We start from the raw sequence: 24,562 nt of genomic DNA, 5'->3' as shown, positions 1-24,562 counted from the left end.
TCTGCCCCTATTTTTGTGTCTCTGAGCCCCCACGAACCCCAAAAGCCACTCCAGCCCCCCCAAAACCCTCAGAAGACCCCAAAAGCTCCACCTCAGCCCCCCCAAACCCTCAGGGGACCCCAAAAGCTCCACCTCAGTCCCCCCAAAACCCTCAGGGGACCCCAAAAACTCCACCTCATACCCCCCAAAACCCTCAAGGGACCCCAAAACTCACCCCAGCCCCCCCTAAAATCCCCTCAGTCACTAGGTTTGGGCGGTCCCCAAGACTTAGGGGGGACCCCAAAGGTTTAGGGGAGCCCCCAAGCATCAGGCTGGGAGAAGCTCAATGGGATCCAAGGGATTTAATGGGGGTTCCCAGGGTTTTTTTGGGGGAAAGGGGGGGGTCCCCGAAGTTTTTGGGGGGTGGGGGGGGTTTTGGGGTGACCCCAGAGGTTTTGGGGGGTCTCAGAAGTCGTCGTCGTCGCAGATGTCGAGGAAAACGTCGAAGGCCTCGCGGTTGCAGTTCCCGTCGGGGCTGAAGACGTATTTGTGGAAGGAGCCGTCGCCGCACACGGCTGAGGGGATTTTGGGGGTTCAGGGTGGGATTTGGGGGTTCAGGGGAGGATTTGGGGGTTCAGGGAGTGGATTACGAGCTTCGGGATTGGAGTTTTGTGGTTCAAGGGCAACTTTTGGGGTGCAGGGGGGATTTAGGGGTTCAGGGAGTGGATTACGAGCTTCAGGATTGGAGTTTTGGGGTTCAACGGTGGCTTTTGGGGTGCAGGGAGTGGATTTTGGGGTGCAGGGAGTGGATTTGGGGGTTTTGGATTGGGGTTTGGGGGTTCAAAGGTGGATTTTGGGGTGTACGGGGTGGATTTAGGAGTGCAAGGAGTGGATTATGGGGTTTGGGATTGGGGTTTTGGGGTTCAAGAGTGGATCTTGGGGTGCAGGGAGTGGATTTAGGGTTTCAGAGAGTGGATTATGGGGTTCAGGATTGGAGTTCGGGGTTCAAGAGTGGATCTTGGGGTGCAGGGAGTGGATTTTGGGGTGTACGGGGTGGATTTAGGGCTGCAAGGAGTGGATTATGGGGTTTGGGATTGGGCTTTTGGGGTTCAAGGGTGGATTTGGGGGTGTGGGGGGGATTTAGGGGTTTAGAGAGTGGATTATGGGGTTCGGGATTGGGGTTTTGGGGTTCAAGGGTGGATTTTGGGGTGCAGGAGGGGATTTAGGGGTTCAGAGAGTGGATTATGGGGTTCAGGATTGGAGTTTTGGGGTTCAAGGATGGATTTGGGGGTGCAAGGAGTGGAATATGGGGTTCAAGATTGAGGTTTGGGGATCATGGGGTGGATTTTGGGGTGTATGGGGTGGATTTAGGGGTGCAAGGAGTAGATTATGGGGTTCAGGATTGGAGTTTTGGGGTTCAGCGGTGGATTTTGGGGTGCAAGGAGTGGATTATGGAGTTCAAGATTGGGGTTTGGGGTTCAGAGAGTGGATTACAGGGTTCAGGATTGGAGTTTTGTGGTTCAGGGTGGATTTGGGGGTTCAGGGTTGGGATTTTGGGGCACAAAAGGTGGATTTGGGGGTTCAGGGTTGGGATTTTGGGGCACAAAAGGTGGATTTGGGATTTCAGGGTTGGCGTTGGGTGTCCGGGGTTGGGATTTTGGGGCTGAAAAGATGGTTTTAGGGGCCCGGGTTGGGAATTCGGGGTGCAGGGAGTGGATTTTCAGGGTTTAGAGTTGGGATTTTGGGGGTTCAGGGTGGATTTGGGGGTTCAGGGTCCATTTTAGGGGTTCAGGGAGTAGATTTGGGGGCACAAAAGGTGGATTTGGAGTTTCAGGGTTGGCGTTCGGGGTCCGGGGTTGGGATTTTGGGGCTGAAAAGATGGTTTTAGGGGTCTGGGTTGGGATTTTGGGGTGCAGGGTGGGGGTTTTGGGGTGCAGGGCGGGGATTTTGGGGTGCAGGGCGGGGTTTTGGGGTCTCACCCACGACGGCGCGGGGGCTGCGTCCGGCGGTGCTGAAGGCGCAGGGCGCGGGGGCCTCTCCGGGCAGCGAGAAGGTGGCCAGCGACCACTGCGACTCCACGTAGGGACCCAGCACCGGCCCCACCGGGCCCACCCGCGCCAGCCTGCCAGACCAGTATGGACCAGTATGGACCAGTACCGACCAGTATGGACCAGTACAGACCACTACGGACCAGTACAGAGCAGTATGGACCACTAGATACACCAGTACGGTCACTATGCACCAGTATGGACCAGTACAGACCGCTATGGACCACTATATAGATCACTATGGACCAGTATATAGACCAGTACAGACCACTGTGGACCAGTATGGACCATGATATAGACCAGTACAGACCACTATAGATCAGTCTGGACCATCATGTAGACCAGTACAGACCACTCTGGACCAGCATGGACCATGATATAGACCAGTACAGGCCACTACGGACCAGTACAGACCAGTATGGACCAGTACGGACCACTATGTAGACCACTATGGACCAGTATACAGACCAGTACAGACCACTATGGACCAGTATGGACCATCATATAGACCAGAACCAACCAGTATGGACCAGTACATACTAGTACAGACCAATACAGATCACTGGACCACTATATAGACCAGTATATAGACCAGTACAGACCCCTATGGACCAGTATGGACTATCATATAGACCAGTACAGGCCAGTATGGACCAGAACAGACCAGTATGGACCAGTACAGACCACTACGGACCAGTCTGGACCATCACATAGACCAGTACAGACCACTACGGACCAGTACAGACCACTACGGACCACTAGATACACCAGTACAGTCACTATGCACCAGTATGGACCAGTACAGACCACTACGGACCACTATATAGACCACTATGGACCAATATATAGACCAGTACAGACCACTATGGACCAGCATGGATCACCATATAAACCAGTACAGGCAATTACAGACCAGTATGGACCACTATATAGAGCAATACAGACCACTACAGACCAGTATGGACCAGTATAGACTGCTACAGACCAGTACAGACTGCTACAAACCAGTAAGGTGTGGGCCAGTAGACCAGTCCCTCCCAGTCCCTCCCAGTGCCTCCCAGGGCCCTTCCAGTGCCACCCAGTCCCCCCCAGTCGCCCCTAACCCCCTCCCAGTGCCTCCCAGTCCCCCCCAGTGCCACCCCCCCCCGCTCCCAGTGCCCCTCAGCGCCCTCCCGGTGCCCTCCCAGTGCTCCCAGTTGCCCCAGTAGCTCACGCCGAGCGCCGGTTGAGCCGCGTCTCCCTCAGGGCGAAGACGTGGCCGGTGCCTTTGTCGCTGGTGGCACTCAGGAAGGCCGAGTCGGGGCTGAACGCCAGGCTGCTCCCAGTACACACCAGTATGGACCAGTATAGACCAGTACGGACCAGTACACACACCCCCAGCCCCTCCCAGTGACCCCCAATGCTCCCCAGGCCATCCCAGGCCCCTCCCAGCACCTCTCAGTGCTCCCCAGTCCATCCCAGTGCCTCCCAGTGCTCCCCAGTCCATCCCAGTCCCCTCCTAGTGTCCCCCCAGTGCCTCCCAGTGCTCCCCAGTCCATCCCAGTGCCCTCGCAATACATCCCAGTCCATCCCAGTCCCCACCCAGAGCCCCCCCAGTACTCCCCAGTCCATCATATTCCACTCCCAGTGCGCCCCAGTGCCCTCCCAGGGCCTCCCAATCCATCCCAGTCCCCTTCCAGTGCCCTCCTCCAGTGCCTCCCAGTCCCCTCCCAGTGCAAACCAGAGCTTCTCAATGCTCCCCAGTCCATCCCAGTCTACTCCCAGTGCAAACCACTGCTCCCCAGTCCATCCCAGTGCCCCCCCAGTCCCCTCCTAGTGTCTCCCCAGTGCCTCCCAGTGCTCCCCAGTCCATCCCAGTCCCCTCCCAGTGCCTTCCAGCCCCCTCCCAGTGGCCCCCAGAGCCTCCCAATGCTCCCCAGTCAATCCCAGTCCCCCCCCAGTGCAAACCAGAGCTTTCCAATGCTCCCCAGTCCATCCCAGTCCACTCCCAGTGCCTCGCAGTCCCCTCCAAGTGCCTCCCAGTCCTTCCAAGCCCCCTCCCAGAGCCTCCCAGTCCTTCCCAGTCCCCTCCCAGTGCCTCCCAGTGCTCCCCATTCCATCCCAGTCCCCTTCCAGTGCCTCCCAGTGCTCTCCAAGTGCCTCCCAGTGCTCCCCATTCCATCCCAGTCCACTCCCAGTACAAACTAGAGCCTCCCAGTGCCCTCCCAGTCCATCCCAGTCCCCTCCCAGTCCATCCCAGTCCCCTCCCAGTGCTTCTCAGTTCTTCCCAGTCCCTCCCAATACTCCCCAGTCCATCCCAGTGCCCTCCCAGTGCCTCCCAGTCCATCCCAGTGCCCTCCCAGTGCCTCCCAGTGCTCCCCATTCCATCCCAGTGCCCTCCCAGTGCCCTCCCAGTGCCCTCCCAGCGCCCCGTACCAGTAGAGGGTGGCGGGGTCGGTGCCGCGCCGCAGCTCGAGGACCCTGGCTCGGCTCTGGGTGCAGAAGAGGCGGATGAGGGTCCCCCGGCGCGAGGCCGAAGCCACCAGGGCGCCCGGCGGGGACAGGGCCAGGCAGCCCACCTCGCTCTGGTGCGCGTTGATGGTCACCGGGGCCACCGACGTCCCCGCCTGCGCCGAGCCCAGGTCCTGCAACCAGTAACCACCAGTAAGAACCAGTAACCACCAGGAACAGGCACCCACGGCCCCGCCTGTGCCCAGCCCGGGGGCTGGGAAACCACTAAAAGCCAATAAAACCCACTAAAAACCAGTAAAAACCAGTAAAAACCACCCATGGCCCCACCTGCACCCAGCCCGGGGGGCTGGAAAACCATTAAAAACCAGTAAGAACCAGTAACAAGCACCCACGGCCCTGCCTGCGCTAAGCCCAAGGCCTGGAAAACCACTAGAAGCTACTAAAAAACACTAAAAACCACTAAAAACCAGTAACAGCCACCGACGTCCCCGCCTGCGCCCAGCCCAGGGCCTGCCACCAGTAATGACCAGTAAGAACCAGTAACCACCAGTAAGAACCAGTAACCACCAGGAATAGACACCCACGGGCCCGCCTGCACCCAGCCCAGGGGCTGGGAAACCACTAAAAGCCAATAAAACCCACTAAAAACCAATAAAACCCAGTAAAAAACAGTAAAAACCAGTAAAAACCAGTAACAGCCACCCACAACCCCACCTGCACCCAACCTAGGGCCTGGAAAACCATTAAGAACCAGTAAGAACCAGTAACAACCACCCACGGCCCTGCCTGCGCTAAGCCCAGGACCTGGAAAACCACTAAAAGCCACTAAAAACCAGTAAAAACCAGTAAAAACCAGTAAAACCCACTAAAAACCAGTAACAGCCACTGACGTCCCTGCCTGCACCCAGCCCAGGACCTGGAACCAGTATAGACCAGTAACAACCAGTAACAGTCACCCATGGCCCCACTTGCGCCGAGCCTGGGGCCTGGAAACCTGTAAAAATCACTAAAACCCAGTAACAACCAGTAGCAACCAGTAAGAACCAGTAACAGCCACTCACAGCCCCGCCTGCACCGAGCCCAGGGCCTGGAAAACCACTAAAAACCAGTAAAAACCACTAAAAACCAGTAACAGCCACCCACGGCCCCGCCTGTGCCCAGCCCAGGGCCTGGAAAACCAGTAAACACCAGTAAGAACCAGCAACAACCAGTAACAGTCACCCATGGACCCGCTTGTGCTGAGCCCGGGGCCTGGAAACCATTAAAAACCATTAAAAACCAGTAAGAACCAGTAACAAGCACCCACGGCCCTGCCTGCGCCAAGCCCAGGGCCTAGAAAACCAGTAAAAACCAGTAACAATCAGTAAGAACCACTAACAACTAGTAACACCCAGTTCCCCTCCAGTCCCTCCCAGTCCCTCCCAGTGCTCCCCAGTCCCTCCCAGTATGCCCCAGTCCCCCTCACCACTAACTGGAGGCTCCCACACTTGTGGCCCGGGAAAACCAGTAAGGCCTTCTCCAAACTGGGACAGAGATCGCAGATCCCTGGGGGAGGGAGACACTGGGTCCCAGTCCCCTCCCAGTGCCTCCCAGTTCATCCCAGTTCCCCTTAAGCCCCTCCCAGTGCCTCCTGAGCCCCTCCCAGTCCCACCTAACCCTCTCCCAGTGCCTCCCAGTCCCTCCCAGTCCCACCTAACCCTCTCCCACTGCCCCCCAGTCCCACCTAACCCTCTCCCAGTGCCTCCCAGTCCCCTCCCAGTGCCCCCCAGTCCCACCTAACCCTCTCCCACTGCCCCCCAGTCCCACCTAACCCTCTCCCAGTCCCTCCCAGTGCCTCCCAGTCCCACCTAACCCTCTCTCAGTGCCCCCCACTCCCACCTATCTCTCTCCCAGTGCCTCCCAGTCCCCTCCCATTGTCCCCCAGTCCCACCTAACCCTCTCCCAGTGCCCCCCAGTCCCCCCTAACCCTCTCCCAGTGCCCCCCAGTCCCCCCTAACCCTCTCCCAGTGCCTCCCAGTCCCCCCAACCCTCTCCCAGTGCCTCCCAGTCCCACCTAACCCTCTCCCAGTGCCTCCCATTGTCCCCCAGTCCCACCTAACCCTCTCCCAGTGCCCCCCAGTCCCACCTAACCCTCTCCCAGTGCCTCCCAGTCCCCCCTAACCCTCTCCCAGTGCCTCCCATTGTCCCCCAGTCCCACCTAACCCTCTCCCAGTACCACCCAGTCCCACCTAACCCTCTCCCAGTGCCTCCCAGTCCCACCTAACCCTCTCCCAGTGCCCCCCAGTCCCCCCAACCCTCTCCCAGTGCCTCCCAGTCCCACCTAACCCTCTCCCATTGTCCCCCAGTCCCCCCTAACCCTCTCCCAGTGCCCCCCAGTCCCCCCCCAGTGCCCCCAGTCGCCACCTTTGGGGTTGTCGCGGGTGTCGAACTCGAAGAGCTTGGTGGGGTTTTGCGGGAAGGAGAAGACGTAGAGGCGAGTCTGCAGCACGACCACCAGCCTGGGGCACACAAACACGGGGCGGGGGGGGGCCCCAGCTGGGTTTTGGGATGCCCCCCTCATTTTTTGGGGTGATTCCAAGCACTTTTGGGGTCCCCCCCTCACTTATCGGGGCGCATCCGCACGGCCAAGACGGGTTTGGGGAAGGTGAATTCCAGCACCAGCTTGTCCTTCCCTTCCCGCGCGTCGTCCCAAATCAGCACTGCGGTTAAAAAGGAAAAGTTGGGGGGCTAGAAAGGGGCACCCCGAGATTTTTTGGGGGTTCCCCCAGCCCCCTTTTTTATTTTTTTTGAGACTAACCTGAGACATCGGGGAATTTGGGGTGACTCCCGCCGCCCACGATGGCCAAGAGGTTGGAGCGGTTCAGCATCTCCGCCAGCCCCACGCTGCCCACCTGCTCCGCGTCTAGGGGGGAACCCCGATATTTGAGGGTCCCCCAAAAAAGTTTAGGGGCCCCCCTTCAAGATTTAGGGCCCCCCAAACCCTAGTGACCCCCCCCAAATCTCTTGTGTCCCACCCTAAAATCCTTATTGCCCTGGAAAGAGAGATTTGGGGGCCCCATGCAGCCCACCTGCTCCGCATTTGGGGGGAGACCCCAATATTTGAGGCCCCCCCAAAAAAGTTTAGGGTCCTCCCTTCAAGATTTAGGGCCCCCCAAACTCTTAGGGTCCCCCCCAAACTCTTGTCCCCCACCCTAAAATCTGTATTATCCTGTAAAAAGGGATTGGGGGGGCAAAAAACTGCACCCCCCCCCAAAAGCAGGGCCCCCAGCACCCCAAACGGACCCCAAAATGCCTCCCAGCCCCCCAAAAATGACCCTCACAAAGGGACCCCCAAAACACCCTCAGACCCCGCCAAACACCCTCAGACCCCCCCAAAACACCCTCAGACCCCCCAAAACACCCTCAGACCCCCCCCAAAACACCCTCAGACCACCCTATAAAAATCCTTAGACCCCCCCCAAACACTCTCAGACCCCCCTAGAAAAACCCTCAGACCTCCCCAAACACCATCAGATGCCCCCAAACACCAACAGATCCCCCTAAAACACCCTCAGACACCCCCCAAACACCCTCAGACCCCCTCAAAACACCCTCAGACGCCCCCAAAACACCCTCAGACCCCCCAAACATCCTCAGACCCCCCCAAACACCCTCAGACCACCCTACAAAAACCCTTAGACTCCCCCCAAAACACTATCAGACCCCCCCAAACACCCTCAGACCACCCTACAAAAACCCTTAGACTCCCCCCAAAACACTATCAGACCCCCCAAAACACTCTCAGACCCCCCCAAAACACCCTCAGACGCCTCCAAACACCCTCAGACCACCCTATAAAAACCCTTAGACCCCCCCAAACACTCTCAGACCCCCCTACAAACACCCTCAGACCCCCCTAAACACCCTCAGACCCCCCCAAACACCCTCAGACGCCCCCAAAACACACTCACACCTCCCCAAAACACCCTCAGACCCCTCAAAACACCCTCAGATGCCCCCCAAACACCCTCAGAACCCCCCCAAACACCCTCAGACCACCCAAAACACTCTCAGACCCCCCAAAACTCTCTCAGACCCCCCAACACCCTCAGACCCCCTCAAAATACGCTCAGAACCCCCCAAAACACCCTCAGAACCCCCAAATCGATGAGTTACACCCCAAAATCCTCCCACCCACCCCTCACCCAAGTGCCCTTTCTCCATCAGGGGCTCCACGTTGAAGATCCGCACCCCGGAATCCATCGCCACGCAGAAACAGCCTGGAAAGGGGGGTTTGGGGGTCAATTAAGGGGATTTGGGGGTCCCCTTTGAGGGTTTTGGGGTCTATTTTGAGGGTTTTGGGGTCTACTATGAACATTTAATGAGTTATTATGGGAGCTTGGAGGTCAATTATGAGGATTTTGGGATCAATTATGAGGAGTTTGGAGTCAATTCTTAGGGTTTTGAAATCAATCACAAGGGTTATAGGAACCATAGTGGCTTTTGGGGTCCCCTTTGAGGATTTTGGGGTCAATTGTGAGGGTTTTAGGGTTCATTTAGGGAAGATTTGAGGATTTTGGGTTCATAGGGAGGATTTGAGAAGTTATTATGGAGCTTGGGGGTTAATTATGGGGGTTTGGGGATCACTATGAAGCATTTAGAATCAATTCTTAGGGTTTTGAAATCAATTACAAGGGTTATGGGAACAATAACGGGTCTTTTGGGGTTCCCTTTGAGCGTTTTGGGGTCAATTATGAGGGTTCTGAAGATCATTATGGGGGTTTGGGGAGCATCTGAAGGCTTTGGGGGTTCCCTTTGAGGTTTTTAGTCTTTTATGGGTGTTTTTTGAGTCATTATGTGGATTTTGGGGTCCATTATAAAGATTTTTGCATCAGTTATGGGGTTTGGGAAGTCACTATGGGGCTTTTGGGGGTCATTATGGGGATTTGGGGTTCCCCTTGAGGGTTTCGGGGTCCATTATGAGGAGTTTGAGAGTAATTGTGAAGGGTTCAGAATCAATTACAAAGGTTCGGGGGTCCAGTATGAGGAGTTTGGGGGTCAATATGGGGGTTTGGGGGTTAATTATGAGGGTTTTGGTGTCAATTATGGGGGGTTTGGGGTGAATTATGGGGGTTTTAGGGTCCCCCTAGACATTTTGGGGTCAATTATGAGCATTTTAGGGTGCATTATGGCGACTTTGGGTTCAATTAAAAGACTTTTGGAGTCCCTTTTGAGACTTTTTGGGGATTTTAGGGTCCCCCTTTGTAGGTTTTGGGGCCAACTCTGGGGATTCGGGGGTCAATTTTGGTGGTTTGGGGGCCCCTTTGAGAGTTTGGGGTCAATTCTGAGGCCCCCTTGAGGGTTTGGGGGTCAATTCTGGGGAGTTTGGTGTCCCCCTACATATTTTGAGTCCCCTTTTGAGGGTTTTCCAGTTAATTCTTGGGGTTGGGGGCCGCTTTGAGCATTTTAGGGGTCAATTCTAGGGAGTTTCCGGTCCCCTCTGCAGGTTTTGAGCCCCCTTTGAGGGTTTCGGGTCCCCTCTGCAGGTTTTGAGGCCCCTTTGACGATTTTGGGGTCCATTCTGTGGGTTTCGGGGCCCCTTTGGAGGGGTTTTGGGTCAATCCTGGGGGTCTGGGGGTCAAATTCTGGGTGGTTTTGCCCCCCCCCCTTGCAGGTTTTGGGTCCCTTTCAAGGGTTTTGGGGTCAGTCCTGGGGGGTTTTTGGGTCCATTCTGGGTGTTTTGGGGTCCCCCCCCCCCACTCACTCTGGTCCTGGTTGAACCGGATGCTGTTGACGCCCCGGGCTTGCGCCATGGTTAACCGGAGCCCCTGCGGGTGGAAGAGGGGGTGAAGGGGGAGCCCCCCCGACCCCCAAAACCCCTTATTTTTCCCCCAAAACCCTCCGGTACCGGCTGTCAACACCGCTCGCTGCTCAAAACCATCGAGTCCCCTCTGGAGCCGGGTGGATAGAGCGGCACTTCCGGTCACGTGATGGACACCCGTGTAGGCGGGCGTTGCCGGTGCCGCCATCTTTGAAGCGGGCACCATAGAAACCGATACGAGCCGCCACCTTAGAAGCGGGCAGCGTGGCGGGGTTGCCTAGCAACGCGCCATCTTGGAAGCGGGCAACACATTTGGCATTAAAGGAGCCGCCCTCCCTCCTTTTAACCGCAGAAAGAGGGATTTTACCTCACGGAAAAAGGGTTTTTTTCACGTCAGGGAGGCGATTTTATCTCATAAAAGGAGATTTTACCTTAAGAATAGTACATTTTACCTCACCAAAAAGTTTTTTTCCCTCAGAACATGAGTTTTTCGCATCATAGAGTGATTTTTCACCTCAGCGCGGGCGTTTTTCCTCAAAAAAAGAGGTTTTACCTCAATAACGATAGATCTTACCTCACAGAAAATATTTTCTTACCTCAGGAAAAGGATTTTTTCACATCATGGATGTGATTTTTCCTCTCAGGGAGGAGATTTTCTCTCAAAAAGGGAGATTTTTACCTCAGGAATAGTCAACTATACCTCACGGAAAACGTTTTTCACCTCAGGAAGAGTTTTTCACATCGAGGAGGCAATTCTTCCTTTAAAAAGGAGATATTATCTCAATAACTATCCATTTTACCTCACTGAATGGATGTTTTTCTCTCAGGAAAGGGGGTTTTTCACATCAGGGAGGTGACCTTTCCACTTCAGGGAGCAGATTTTACCTCAGGAAAGTTAAAATTTAAGTCACAGAGGGGATTTTTCCTCAGAAAAAGCAGTTTTACCTCCAGAAAGGTCAATTTTACCTCACGAAAGAGGGTTTTTGCCTCACGAAATAGGTTTTTTGCCTCACGAAAGAGGTTTTTTCCCTCAGGAAAGGGGACTTTCATCTCAAGAAAGAGAACATTTTACCTTAGGGATCAGATTTGACCTCAAAAAAAGAGGGTTTTACCTCAAGAAAGCTGGATTTACCTCGAAAAAGCAGGATATTTACATCAGGGAAGGGGGTTTAACCTCAGAAAAAGGACTTTTTACCCCCAAAAAAGTGAATTTTACCTCACAGACGGGGCATTTGCTCCAGGAAAGGAGATTGATTTACCTCGAGGAAGGGGGGGTTACCTCAGAAAAGGTTTTTTTACCTCAAGAAAGGTAAATTTTACTTCACTAAACACTTTTTTTTACCTCAGAGAGAAGATTTTACTTCAGGAATGGGGATTTTTACCTCAGGGAAGAGTGTTTTTCACCTCCAGGAAGACAGTTTTTCACTGCAGGGGATTTTCACTCAAGAAAGGTCAATTTTACCTCACAGTACAGACTTTTTAACCTCAGGAAAGAGAATTTTTTACCTCGAGGAGGAGGATTTTACCTCAGAAAAGGAGGTTTCCCCTCAGGAAAGGCAAAAAGCACCTCAAGGAGACGGCGTTACCTCAAAAAAGGAAGGTTCTACCTCAATAAAAATCAGTTTAACGTCGAAAAAGGAAGGTTCTACCTCAAATAAACTTGGTCTAATGTCAAAAAAGTGGGATACTGACATCCAGCGAAGCTTTTTTTCACCTCAGAAAAAGGGACTTTTACCTCCAAAAAGCTGAATTTTATTTCCTGCAGGAGGATTTGACCTCGGGAAAGGTTTTTTTTTTGACCTCGGGGAGGTTTTACTTCAGGAAAGGCGATTTCAGCCCCAAAGTTGGGCTCAATTTTCAGTTTATGGGAGGAATTAGAGGGACATTTTGGGGTCCCCCCTTTCCTTGGACCCCCGAACCCCAAACCCACCCCCTGAACCCCCAAATTTGGGTCCATTCACACCGATCCCCTCCTCTCAAGGAGTTTTAATGGCATAAACCCCCCCCCAAATTGAATTTTGGGGGGGGTCCCTGAAGGCTTTGGGGGTCCCCTCCTGGTTTTGGGGACCCCTGGAGGTTCGGGGGGGCCCCTTAAGGATTTTGGGGTGCTCCCCCCTCACTTGATGCACTCCATGACGTGGATTTGAAGGGTATCCATGTCCGGAGCTTTGTATTGGCACTTGGGACAACAGAGCTCGGGCTCCTCCTCGGGGGGCGGCGCCGCGCGGGGCCCCCCAAAACCTGCAGGGGGAGGAAAGGGTTAAAACCCCTGCACCCCCCAAAAAAATTGGGGTTTGAGGGGGTTTGGGGTCTCCCCAAACTCACCAGGCGCCGAGGGGGGGCGAGGGTCCGAGTGGCGATTGCGCATCTCGTCCAGGCGGGCTCTGAGGGGGGAGAATTGGGGTGAAAAGAGGGAATTTGGGGTGAAAAAGGTGAATTTGGGGCGAAAAGAGGGGATTTTGGGGTGCAAAAGGGGAATTTGGGGTGAAAAGAGGGGATTTGGGGGTGCAAAAGCTGAATTTGGGGTGAATAGAGTTGATTTGGGGGGCATAAAAAGTTAATTTGGGGTGGAAAAGAGAGGATTGGGGGGGCTTGAGGGGGATTTGGGGGTGCAAAAGGTGAATTTGGGGTGAAAAGGGGATTTGGGGGGTTTGGGGGGATTTGGGGTGCAAAAAGTGAATTTGGGGGGGCAAAAGGTGAATTTGGGGGCATAAAAGGTGAATTTGGGGTGAAAAGGGGATTTGGGGGCCCAAAAGGTGAATTTGGGGGCACAAAAAGTGGACTTTGGGGGGAACAGAGATGGATTTGGGGGCACAGGGAGGGATTCTGGGGCAAAAGAGGTGGATTTAGGGGCAAAAGAGGTAGATTTGGGGCAAAAGAGGTAGATTTGGGGGCACAGGGAGGGATTTTGGGAGCAAAAGAGGTGGATTTTGAGGGAAAAGAGGCGCGTTTTGAGGGAAAAGGGGAATTTTGAGAGAAAAGAGGTGGGTTTTGAGGGAAAAGAGGTGGGTTTTGAGGGAAAAGAGGTGGGTTTTGAGGGAAAAGAGGTGGGTTTTGAGGGAAAAGAGGTGGGTTTTGAGGGAAAAGAGGTGGGTTTTGAGGGAAAAGAGGTGGGTTTTGAGGGAAAAAGAGGTGGGTTTTGAGGGAAAAAGAGGTGGGTTTTGAGGGAAAAGAGGTGGGTTTTGAGGGAAAAGAGGTGGGTTTTGAGGGAAAAGAGGTGGGTTTTGAGGGAAAAAGAGGTGGGTTTTGAGGGAAAAGAGGTGGGTTTTGAGGGAAAAGAGGTGGGTTTTGAGGGAAAAAGAGGTGGGTTTTGAGGGAAAAGAGGTGGGTTTTGAGGGAAAAGAGGTGGGTTTCGAGGGAAAAGAGGTGGGTTTTGAGGGAAAAAACCAAGATTTTGGGGCACAGGGAGGGATTTGGGGGTAAAAGAGGTGGATTAGGGGGCACGGGGAGGGTTTCTGGGGCAAAAGAGGTGGATTTGGGGGCACGGGGATGGATTCTGGGGTAAAGAGTTGGATTTTAGGGCACAGGGAGGGTTTCAGGGGCAAAAGAGGTGGATTTTGGGGCAGGTGAATTTTGGGGAACAGGGAGGGATTTTGGGAGCAAAAGAGGCAGGTTTTGAGGGAAAAGAGGTGGATTTAGGGGCAGAAGAAGTGGATTTGGGGGTAAAAAAAGTAGATTTTGGGGCACAGGGAGGGATTTGAGGGCAAAAGAGGTAGATTTGGGGGCACGGGGAGGGATTCTGGGGTAAAGAGGTGGATTTGGGGGCACAGGGAGGGATTGTGGGGCAAAAGGGGATGGATTTGGGGGCAAAAGAGGTAGATTTGGGGGGAAAGAGGTGGATTTGGGGGCACAGAGGGTTTCTGGGGCAAAAGAAGTGGATTTTGGGGCAGAAGAGGTGGATTCTGGGGCAAAAGGGGATGGATTTTAGGGCACAGGGAGGGATTTTGGGGCAGAAGAGGTGGATTTGGGGGTGAAAGAGGTAGATTTGGCAGCAAAAGAGGTGAAGTTTGGGGCACAGGGAGGGATTTTGGGAGCAAGAGAGCTGGGTTTTGAGGGAAAAGAGGAGGATTTAGGGGCAGAAGTGAATTTTGGGGTAAAAAAGTAGATTTTGGGGCACAGGGAGGGATTGTGGGGCAAAAGAGGTGGATTTTGGGGCACAGGGAAGGATTTTGAGGGAAAAGAGGTGGGTTTTGAGGGAAAAGAGATGGGTTTTGAGGGAAAAGAGGAGGATTTAGGGGCAGAAGAAGTGGATTTTGGGGTAAAAAAAGTAGATTTTTGGGGTGCAGGGAGACGATTTGGGTTAAAAAAGCTGGCTTTGGGGTTTTGGGGTGCGCTGACCGTGCTGCGCCCTCGCTCTGCAGCCGCAGCCGCAGCTGCTCCAGCGCCGCCTGCAGAGCCTCGCGCTGCGCGTGGAGCTGCTCCCGCGCCGCCCGCTCCGCCGCAAAGTCCGCTCGGAAGATCTCGGCCTGCGCGGTGACACCCCGAGTGTCCCCAGGGGCCACCCCGCTGTCCCCAGGGGGCCCCAAGGGCCATTCCAATGTCCCCAAGGGCCCTCAAGGGCCATTCCAGCATTCCCAAGGGTCACCAAGGGCCATTCCAGTGTCTCCAACGGTCTCCAAGGGCCATTCCAGCATCCCCAAGGGTCATCAAGGGCCATTCCAGCCTCCCCAAGGGTCCCCAAGGGCCATTCCAGTGTCCCCAAGGGTCCCCAAGGGCCATTCCAGCGTCCCCAAGGGTCCCCAAGGGTCTCCAAGGGCCATTCCAGTTTCCCCAAGGATCTCCAAGGGCCATTCCAGTGTCCCCAAGGGCCATTCCACTGTCCCCAAGGGCCATCAAGGGTCATCAAGGGCCACTCCAGCATCCCCAAGGGTCACCAAAGGTCTCCGAGGGCCATTCCAGCATCCCCAAGGGTCATCAAGGGCCATTCCAGTGTCCCCAATGGTCTCCACGGGTCCCCAAGGGCCATTCCAGTGTCCCCAAGGGTCATCAAGGGCCATTCCAGTGTCCCCAAGAAACATCAAGGGTCACTAAGGCCCATTCCAGGGTCCCCGAGGGTCCCCAGGGGCCACTCCAGTGTCCCCAAGGGTCACTAAGGGCCATTCCAGCATCCACAAGAGTCACCAGGGGCCACTCCAGCATCCCCAAGGGCTATTCCAGTGTCCCCAAGGGCCATTCCAGTGTCCTCAAAGGTCACCAAGGGTCCCCAAGGGCCATTCCAGCGTCCCCAAGGGCCACTCCAGTGTCCCGAAGAGTCATCAAGGGTCCCCAAGAGCCATTCCAGTGTCCCCAGTGGTCACCAGGGGCCGTGCTGGTGTCCCCAATGGTCCCCAAAAGTCCCCAAGCGCCATTCCAGTGTCCCCAAGGGTCTCCACGGGCCATTCCAGTGTCCCCAAGGGTCACCGAGGGCCATTCCAGCATCCGCAAGAGTCACCAGGGGCCACTCCAGCGTCCCCAAGGGCTATTCCAGTGCCCCCAAAGGTCATCAAGGGTCCCCAAGGGCCATTGACCCCAAGTCAATGACCAGTGCCCCCAAGAGACCAAAAGCCGTTCCTCTCCTTGTGTCCTTGGTGTCCCTGTCCCCGTGTCCCCACCTGGGCCCCGAGCACGGGGACGCTCTGGGGGTGTCCCTGTCCCCGTGTCCCCACCTGGGCCCTGAGCACGGGGACGCTCTCGAGGGCCGCTCGGTCTCGCTCTCGCTGCTCCTTGAGCTGGTCGATCAGCTCCTGCTTGGCCGCCAGAGCCTCCTCGGCCGCCCGCAGCTGCTCCCGCGCCTCCTGCAGCTCCTGCCACGCGCCCTGCGGGGACAGCGGGGACGCTCCTGTCACCCTGGGCCTCTCCTCCTGTGACCCACATCTCCTCGTGTCCCCGTCCCTGTCCCCCTGTCCCCTCCGGGCCCCCGTTCCCACGCCACCCACCCCTACGTCCCCCATTCTTGTCCCCAAGACACCCGCTCTGTGTCCCCGCTGTGTCCCCGTCCCCGCATCTCCTCACGTCCCCATCCCTGTCCCCATGTCCCTGTGTCCCCATGTCCCCTCGCACCTCCCATCTGTCCCCTGGCCCCTCCGGCCCCCATCCCTGTCCCCATGTCCCCTGCTCTGTGTCCCCCTGTGTCCCCATCCTTGTCCCCGTGTACCTCTGTGTCACTGTCCCCACCCCCATCCCCATGTCCCCATCCCTGTCCCCATGTCCCTGTGTCCCCTCGCACCTCCCACCTGTCCCCTGGCCCCTCCGGCCCCCATCCTTGTCCGCATCTCCTCGTGTCCCCATCCCTGTCCCCATGTCCCCTCCGGGCCCCCGTTCCCACGCCACCCACCCCTACGTCCCCCATTCTTGTCCCCAAGCCACCCGCTCTGTGTCCCCCGTGTCCCCACCCCTGTCCCCACGTCCCTCTGTGTCCCTGTCCCCACATCTCCTCACATCCCCATCCCTGTCCCTGTGTCCCCTCGCACCTCCCATCTGTCCCCTGTCCCCAAGCCACCTGCTTCGTGTCCCCCCCATGTCCCCATGTCACCTATCCCACTGTCGTTCCCTGTGTCCCTCTGTGTTCCATTCCTGCCCCCATGTCCCCTCCAGCCCCCGTCCCTGTCCCCAAGCCACCCACCCTGTGTCCCCCCATGTCCCCATCCCTGTCCCTGTGTCCCTCTGTGTCCCTGTCCCACTGTCCTCCCCTGTCCCTGTGTCCCTCTGTCCCCTGACCCCTCCGGTTCCTGTCCCCATGTCCCCTCTCCCCATGCCACCCACCCCGTGTCCCCCACCCTTGTCCCCACCCCTGTCCCCATGTCCCTCCTTCCCGTGTCCCTGTGGCCTCTCCAGCCCCTGTCCCTGTCCCCATGTCACCTGCCCTGTGTCTCTCTGGGTCCCCCTCACTGTCCCCGTACCTGTCCCTGCCCCCTGCCCCCGTGTCCCCCGCGGTGTCCCCGTCCCTGTCCCCGTCCCTGTCCCTATCCCCTGTCCCTGTGTCCCCTGCGGTGTCCCCGTACCTGTCCCTGCCCCCTGTCCCCTGCAGTGTCCCCGTACCTGTCCCTGCTCCCTGTCCCCGTGTCCCCCGCGGTGTCCACGTACCTGTCCCTGCCCCCTATCCCCTGCGGTGTCCCCATACCTGTCCCTGCCCCCATGTCCCCCGTGGTGTCCCCGTACCTGTCCCTGTCCCCGTGTACCCCCCGGTGTCCCTGTGTCCCCGTACCTGTCTCTGTCCCCGTGTCCCCCGCGGTGTCCACGTACCTGTCCCCTGTCCCCGTGTCGCCCGTGGTGTCCCCGTACCTGTCCCTGCTCCCTGTCCCCGTGTCCCCTGTGGTGTCCCTGTACCTGTCCCTGCCCCCGTGTCCCCCGCGGTGTCCCCATCCCTGTCCCCGTACCTGTCCCTGTCCCCTGTCCCCGTGTCCCCCGCGGATGTGGCCGTCGTACTCCTGGAAGAGGTGGTGATAGGCCACCTGCAGCTGCACCAGCTTCCGCCTGCGGGGACACGGGGACAGCGGTGACAGCCCCGACAGGGCCACCCGCAGCCACCCCTCACGCCCCCTGCCCCACCTCCCCCTCCCGGGTCCCCTCCGTGTCCCCACGTCCCCCTCGTGTCTCCTGTCCTCTCGTGTTCCCTGTGTCCCTGTCCCCTCTCTTGTCCCCTGTCTCCATGTCCCCCTCTCCCCTCCATGTCCCCGTGTCCCCATGTCCCCCTCGTGTCCCCTGTTCCCTCCAAGACTCACCAGGCCCCTTGTCCCCACTGCGTCCCTGTGTCCCCTATCCTCCCCTGTCCCCCCCCATGTCCCCATGTCCCCTGTCCCCCCATGTTCCCACCCCCCCTGCGTTCCCTGTCCCCCCCATCTCCCCTGTCTCCTCGTGTCCCTGTCCCCCCTGTGTCCCCATGTCCTCTGCCCCCCCCGGTCCCCCCATGTCCCCTGTCCCCCTGTGTTCCCATCCCCCATGTGTCCCCTGTCCCCTCATGTCCTGTCCCCCCGTGTCCCCTGTCCTCTCGTGTTGCCTGTGTCCCTATCCCTCTCTTGTTCCCTGTCTCTGTGCCCCCCGTCCCCATGTCCCCTGCACCCCCATCTCCCCCCATGTCCCTGTCCCCCTCATGTCCCCTGTCCCCCCAGTGTCCCCTGTCCTCGTGTCCCCTGTGGTCCTGTCCCCGCTCTTGTCCCCTGTCTCCGTGTCCCGTGTCCCATCCCCTCATGTCCCCATGTCCCCTGCCCCCCCAGCTCCCCCATGTCCCCTGTCCCCCCGTGTCCCCCCCATGTCCCTGCCGTCCCCCCGTGTCCCCGGTGTCCCCCGTGTCCCTCACTTCTCCTCGCTGCCGGCCTGGCGCTCGATGCGCAGGGCCCTCTCGAGGTTCTGGGCCTGCAGGCGCAGCTGGTCGAGCTGCAGCCGCTGCGCCCCCGCGTCCCCCTCCAGCGCCCGGCAGCGCGACTCGGCCAGCAGCGCCCTGCGGGGACACGCGCGTCACCCCCCGGACACCCCCTGCCACCCACGGCCACCTGGAGTCAACCAGCAGCTCCCAGTGCCACCTGGAGTCACCCAGGGCCACCTAGTGTCCCCTATTAGATGCCCACGGCCCCCCAGTGCCTCCCAGTCCCCTCTAACCCCGTCCCAGTCCCCCCCAGTCCCCTCTAACCCCGTCCCAGTCCCCCCCAGTCCCCTCTAACCCCGTCCCAGTGCCTCCCAGTCCCCTCTAACCCCGTCCCAGTCCCTCCCAGTCCCCTCTAACCCCGTCCCAGTGCCTCCCAGTCCCCTCTAACCCCGTCCCAGTCCCTCCCAGTCCCCTCTAACCCCTTCCCAGTGCCTCCCAGTCCCCTCTAACCCCGTCCCAGTCCCCCCCAGTCCCCTCTAACCCCTTCCCAGTCCCCCCCAGTCCCCTCTAACCCCTTCCCAGTCCCCCCCAGTCCCCCCCGTGGCACCTCTGCTCCAGGGCGTCCCTGTCCCTGCGGCCGCTCTCGAGGCGCCCCTGGCTCTCCCGCAGCTCCCCGAGCAGCGACGTCACCTGCGCCTTCACCGACGCCTTGTCCTGCTGCCACACCAGTGCTCCCAGTGCCCTCCCAGTCCCTCCCAGTGCCCTCCGCTCCCCTCCCAGCGCCCCCAGCTCCCCTCCCAGTGCTCCCAGTCCCTCCCAGTACCCCTCCCAGTGCCCCCAGCTCCCCTCCCAGTCCCTCCCAGTGCTCCCAGTCCCTCCCAGTACCCCCAGTTCCCCTCCCAGCGCCCCCAGTTCCCCTCCCAGCGCCCCCAGCTCCCCTCCCAGTCCCTCCCAGTGCTCCCAGTCCCTCACCTCCAGTTCCCTCCTCAGCGCCTCCATCTTCTCGGCCGCCTCCTTTGCTGCCGCCTCCGCCCTCGCCTCGGCCTGAGCTGCTGCCTCCCGCGCCGCCACCAGCCTCGGGGGGTCACAGTGTCCCCAACGGCCCCCAAACCTCCTCAAAATGGCCCCAAACGCCCCTAAACTTTCCCCAAACGTCCCTCAAATGGCCCCAAAACATCCCTAAATGTCCCCAAACATCTCCAAATGGCCCCAAGCCATCTCTAAATGTCTCCAAAACATCTCCAAATGTCCCCAAAACATCCTTAAGTGTCCCTAAGTGTCCCCAAATGCCCTCAAAGGTCCCCAAATCTGACCCCAAATGTCCCTAAAACGTCACTAAATGTCTCCAAATGTCCCCCAACCTTATCCCAAACGTCCCCACAAGTCACTAAATGTCCTCAAATGTCCCCAAACATCCCTAAATGTCCCACCAAATGTCCCCAAAACACCCCCAAATGCCCCCAAACGCTCTCAAGTGTCCCCAAGTGACCCCAAAGGTCCCCAAAACTGACCCCAAATGTCCCCCAAACATCCCCAAAAGTCACTAAATGTCCTCAAATATCCCCAAACTTCCCTCAATGTCCCCAAACGTCCCACCAAACGTCCCACCAAATGTCCCCAAAACACCCCCAAACGCCCTCAAGTGTCCCCAAGTGACCCCAAATGCCCCCAAAGGTCCCCAAAACTGACCCCAAATGTCCCTAAATGTCTCCAAGTGTCCCCCAAACATCCCCAAAGTCACTAAATGTCCTCAAATGTCCCCAAACATCCCTCAATGTCCCCAAACGTCCCACCAAATACGCCCAAATGTCCCCAAGTGCCCCCAAAATGCTCCAAAACTGACCCCAAAGATCCCCAAATGTCCTCCAAAGGTCCCCAAATGCCCCCAAACGTCCCCAAACGTCACTAAATGTCCTCAAACATCCCTAAACGTCCCCAAACATCCCACCAAATGTCCCCCAAACGCCCCCACGTGACCCCAAATGTCCCCAAGTGACCCCAAAACTGTCCCCAAAGGTCCCCAAAACAGACCCCAAAGGTCCCCAAAACATCTCTAAATGTCTCCAAATGTCCCCCAAACGTCCCCAAAAGTTACTAAGTGTCCTCAAAGTCCCCAAACGTCCCTAAATATCCCCAAACGTCCCACCAAATGTCCCCCAAACACCCCCAAGTGTCCCCCCAACACCCCCAAAACTGACCCCAAAGGTCCCCAAATGTCTTCCAAAGGTCCCCAAATGTCCCTAAATGTCCCCCAACCTAATCCCAAACGTCCCCAAAAGTCACTAAGTGTCCTCAAACGTCCCTAAATGTCCCCAAACATCCCTAAACGTCCCCAAACGTCCCACCAAATGTCCCCCAAACACCCCCAAGTGTCCCCCAAATGACCCCAAGTGTCCCCAAAACTGACCCCAAAGGTCCCCAAAATACCCCTAAATGTCCCCAAATGTCCCACCAAATGTCCCCAAAGGTCCCTTACTCGGCTTCAGCCGCCGCCAGGCGCCGCCTCAGCTGCTCCGGGGACCTGGAGGAGCCAAAATGGGGTAAAAAGAAGCGATTTTGGGGGCCAGGAGGGAAGGGTAAAGGGGGGGGGGGGACACGGACTCACCTGGGGGGGGCAGCCGGGTCGGGGTCCAGGGGGGGACACGGGGGGACAAGGGGGGGTGGCACCGGGACATCGGGGGCCTGCGGGGAGAAAGGGGGGAGGAGGGGACATTGGGGACATTAAGGGGACACGGGGAGGACTTTGGGGACATTGAGGGGGCACAGAGGGGGCTTTGGGGACATTGAGGGGACGCAGAGAGGGCTTCAGGGACATTGAAGGGACACAAAGGGGGCTTTGGGGACATTAGGGTGACATGGAACGGGGATTGGGGACACCGAGGAGAGTCTTTGGGGACATCAGGGGGACACAGAGAGGGCTTTGGGGACATTAGGGTGACATGGGGGGGGTTGGGGACACCGAGGAGAGTCTTTGGGGACATTGGGGGACACTGAGAGGACAGAGAGGGGCTCTGGGGGCACCCTGGGGACATGGAGGGGACATTGGGGGACACTGAGGGGACACAGAGGGGCTCTGGGGACACCCTGAGGACACTGGGGGACAGTGAGGGGACACCGAGGGGACACTGGGGGGCAGTGAGGGGCTCTGGGGACATGGAGGGGACACTAGGGGACGCTGAGAGGACACAGAGGGGCTCTGGGGACACCCTGGGGACACAGAGGGAACATTGGGGGACACCACGGGGCTCTGGGGACACCAAGGGGACACCAAGGGGACATTGGGGGGCAGTGAGGGGACACAGAAGAGCTCTGGGGATGCTCTGGGGACATGGAGGGGACATTGGGGGACAGTGAGGGGACAGAAAGGGGCTCTGGGGACCCGGAGGGGACACTGAGGGGACAGGAGGGGACACTGGGGACGCGGTACCGGTGGCCGCTGTCCCCGCAGCCTCTCGACGAGCGCCCGCGCCTGCCCGGCCCGACAGCGCAGCAGCTCCCGCTCGGCCCCGCGCAGCGACTGCAGCCGCCGCAGCTCCTCGCAGCGAGCCCGCAGCGACTCCGTGCTGCGCCGCAGGGCGCCTGGGGACACCGCGGACACGGGTCACCTCTCCCAGTCACGCCCAGTAAAGGCCCAGTGCCTCCCAGTAAGGCCCAGCGGCTCCCAGTGCTGCTGCAGCAACTGCAGCCGCCGCAGCTCCTCGCAACGCAACCGCCCTGCACCCATGCGGCACCCGGGGGACACGGAGGGGACTTTGAGGGGACACTGGGGACACGTGTCACCCCTCCCAGTGCCTCCCAGTAGCTCCCAGTAAAGCCCAGTGCCTCCCAGTAAGGCCCAGGGGCTCCCAGTGCTGCTGCAGCTCAACCGCGCTGCAACCATGCGGCACCCGGGGGACACGGAGGGGACTTTAGGGGGACAGAGGGGACACTGGGGACACGTGTCACCCCTCCCAGTGCCTCCCAGTATCTCCCAGTAAAGTCCAGTGCCTCCCAGTAAGGCCCAGTGGCTCCCAGTGCTGCTGCAGCTCAACCGCGCTGCAACCATGCAGCACCCGGGGGACACAGAGGGGACTTTGAGGGGACGTTGGGGACACGTGTCACCCCTCCCAGTGCCTCCCAGTGCCTCTCAGTAGCTCCCAATGGCTCCCAGTAAGGCCCAGTGCCTCCCAGTAGCTCCCAGTGCTGCTGCAGATCAACTACGCTGCAACCATGTGGCACACGGGGGACACGGAGGGGACTTTAGGGGGACAGAGGGGACGCTGGGGACACGTGTCACCCCTCCCAGTGCCTCCCAGTAGCACCCAGTGCCTCCTAGTAAAGGACCAGTAGCTCCCAGTAAGGCCCAGTGCCTCCCAGTAGCTCCCAGTGCTGCTGCAGATCAACTACGCTGCAACCATGCGGCACCCAGGGGACATGGAGGGGACTTTAAGGGGACACAGGGGACGCTAGGGACACGTGTCACCCCTCCCAGTGCCTCCCAGTATCTCCCAGTAAAGCCCAGTGCCTCCCAGTAAGGCCCAGGGGCTCCCAGTGCTGCTGCAGCTCAACTGTGCTGCAACCATGCGGCCCCCGGGGGACACAGGGGACACTGGGGACAAGTGTCACCCCTCCCAGTGCCCCCCAGTAAGGCCCAGTTCCTCCCAGTGCCCTCCAGTTCCCTCTCAGTTACTCCCAGTACTCCCCAATTCCCTTCCAGTGCCCCTCTAATTACTCCCAGTACCTCTCTAATTACTCCCAGTTCCTCCCCAGTTACTCCCAGTGCCCCAAAACCTCCTTCCAGTTCCTCCCAGTGCCCTCCAGTCCCCTTCCAGCTACTCCCAGTCCCTCTCCAGTTCCTCCCAGTCCCTCAAAATCCCCTTCCAGTCCCCTCCCAGTGCCCCCCAAACCCCCTCCCAGTCCCTCCCAATCCCCTCCCAGTGCATCCCAGTTGCTCCCAGTGCCTTCTAATTCCCCTAAATCTCATCCCAATCCCCTCCCAGTGCCCCCCAATCCCCTTCCAGAGTCCTAAATCTCTTCCCCATCCCCTCCCAGTACATCCCAGTTGCTCCCAGTGCCTCCCAATCTCCTCCCAGTGCCTCCCAATCCCCCTAAATCTCTTCCTAACCCCCCTAAATCTCTTCCCAATCCCCTCCCAGTACACCCCAGTTGCTCCAGGAACTTCCAGCTCCTCACAGAGCCTCCCCTCCCAGTCCCTCCCAGTGCCCCTCCAGTCCCTCCCAGTGCTTCCCAATCTCCTTTCAGTGCATCCCAGTCTCTCCCAGTCCCTCCCAGTGCCCCTCCAGTCCCCTCCCAGTGCCCCTCCAGTCCCCTCCCAGTGCCCCTCCAGTCCCCTCCCAGTGCTTCCCAATCTCCTTTCAGTGCATCCCAGTCTCTCCCAGTCCCCTCCCAGTGCCCCTCCAGTCCTTCCCAGTCCCTCCCAGTGCTTCCCAATCTCCTTTCAGTGCATCCCAGTCCCTCCCAGTGCCCCCCTAGTCCCTCCCAGCGCTTCCCAATCTCCTTTCAGTGCATCCCAGTCCCTCCCAGTCCCCCCCAGTCCCTCCCAGCACCCACTCTTCAGCTCGCGGTTCTCCGCCAGCAGCCGCTCCCACCGCTCGCCGCTCTCCTTCTCCGCCGCCTCCGCCGCTTCCTCCTCCGCCGTCACCCTCTCCTCCTCTTCTTCCTCCCCTCCCTCCTCCTCCTCGTCTCCGGTGCCTCCGGGCTGAACCATCGACCCCGGCGGCCGCCGCCACATCGGCTGCGGCGCCGCCTCCTCCTTCTCCTTCCTCCCCCTTCTCCGCCGCCGCCGCTTCCGGCTTCCGGCTTCCGGCGGAAGTGGCCGCCGAGACGCGGGAAGGGGGAGGAGGGAGCCGAGGCCACGCCCCCTCACAAAGCGCTTAACGCTGATTGGTCACGTGGCTCCCCGAAGGGCGGGGGAGGAGGGAGCCGAGGCCACGCCCCCTCGCGAGACGCTCCACGCTGATTGGTCGAGCCGTTCCCGGGTGGGAGGGGGAGGGAGGGAGCTAA

The 24,562-nt window shown here is 58.6% G+C and overlaps 2 protein-coding genes across 2 annotated transcripts; both read right to left on the bottom strand.

The window, feature by feature from the left end:
• Window positions 1-326: 326 nt before the first annotated feature.
• On the bottom strand, window positions 327-10,409 carry WDR45 (WD repeat domain 45). The gene is made up of 11 exons (XM_069882290.1): window positions 10,366-10,409; window positions 10,222-10,285; window positions 8,663-8,737; window positions 7,276-7,380; window positions 7,081-7,177; window positions 6,882-6,976; window positions 5,944-6,023; window positions 4,443-4,651; window positions 3,241-3,342; window positions 1,959-2,101; window positions 327-554 (listed from the first exon to the last, which is right to left on the bottom strand). The coding sequence occupies exons 2-11, from the start codon at window positions 10,268-10,270 to the stop codon at window positions 445-447; spliced, it is 1,065 nt and encodes a 354-aa protein (XP_069738391.1). The 5' UTR covers window positions 10,271-10,285; window positions 10,366-10,409; the 3' UTR covers window positions 327-444.
• Window positions 10,410-12,246: 1,837 nt separating this feature from the next.
• On the bottom strand, window positions 12,247-24,385 carry IKBKG (inhibitor of nuclear factor kappa B kinase regulatory subunit gamma). The gene is made up of 12 exons (XM_069882288.1): window positions 24,110-24,385; window positions 21,987-22,138; window positions 21,165-21,241; window positions 21,036-21,080; window positions 19,532-19,634; window positions 19,167-19,273; window positions 18,554-18,694; window positions 17,634-17,730; window positions 15,924-16,073; window positions 14,617-14,744; window positions 12,604-12,662; window positions 12,247-12,519 (listed from the first exon to the last, which is right to left on the bottom strand). Exons 1-12 carry the CDS (start codon window positions 24,288-24,290, stop codon window positions 12,395-12,397), a joined length of 1,365 nt encoding a protein of 454 aa, XP_069738389.1. The 5' UTR covers window positions 24,291-24,385; the 3' UTR covers window positions 12,247-12,394.
• Window positions 24,386-24,562: the final 177 nt, after the last annotated feature.

The sequence above is a fragment of the Phaenicophaeus curvirostris genome, unplaced genomic scaffold (genome assembly GCF_032191515.1).
Source record: "Phaenicophaeus curvirostris isolate KB17595 unplaced genomic scaffold, BPBGC_Pcur_1.0 scaffold_101, whole genome shotgun sequence".
NCBI classification, from domain to species: domain Eukaryota; kingdom Metazoa; phylum Chordata; class Aves; order Cuculiformes; family Cuculidae; genus Phaenicophaeus; species Phaenicophaeus curvirostris.
This window is presented reverse-complemented; position numbering and strand designations above follow the sequence as displayed.

Excerpts from the sequence above, each read along its gene's own strand:
- IKBKG (XM_069882288.1), bottom strand. The coding sequence starts at position 24,290 with ATGTGGCGGCGGCCGCCGGGGTCGATGGTTCAGCCCGGAGGCACCGGA. Across the intron at positions 21,081-21,164 it reads GACCCGGCTGCCCCCCCCAG|GTCCCCGGAGCAGCTGAGGC; the intron begins GTGAGTCCGTGT and ends TGGCTCCTCCAG. Across the intron at positions 16,074-17,633 it reads GGGACAGGGGACAGGGACAG|GGCGCGTGGCAGGAGCTGCA; the intron begins GTACGGGGACAG and ends CTGTCCCCGCAG.
- WDR45 (XM_069882290.1), bottom strand. The coding sequence starts at position 10,270 with ATGGCGCAAGCCCGGGGCGTCAACAGCATCCGGTTCAACCAGGACCAG. Across the intron at positions 7,178-7,275 it reads CAAATTCCCCGATGTCTCAG|TGCTGATTTGGGACGACGCG; the intron begins GTTAGTCTCAAA and ends TTTTAACCGCAG. Across the intron at positions 4,652-5,943 it reads GTGGGAGCCTCCAGTTAGTG|GACCTGGGCTCGGCGCAGGC; the intron begins GTGAGGGGGACT and ends TACTGGTTGCAG.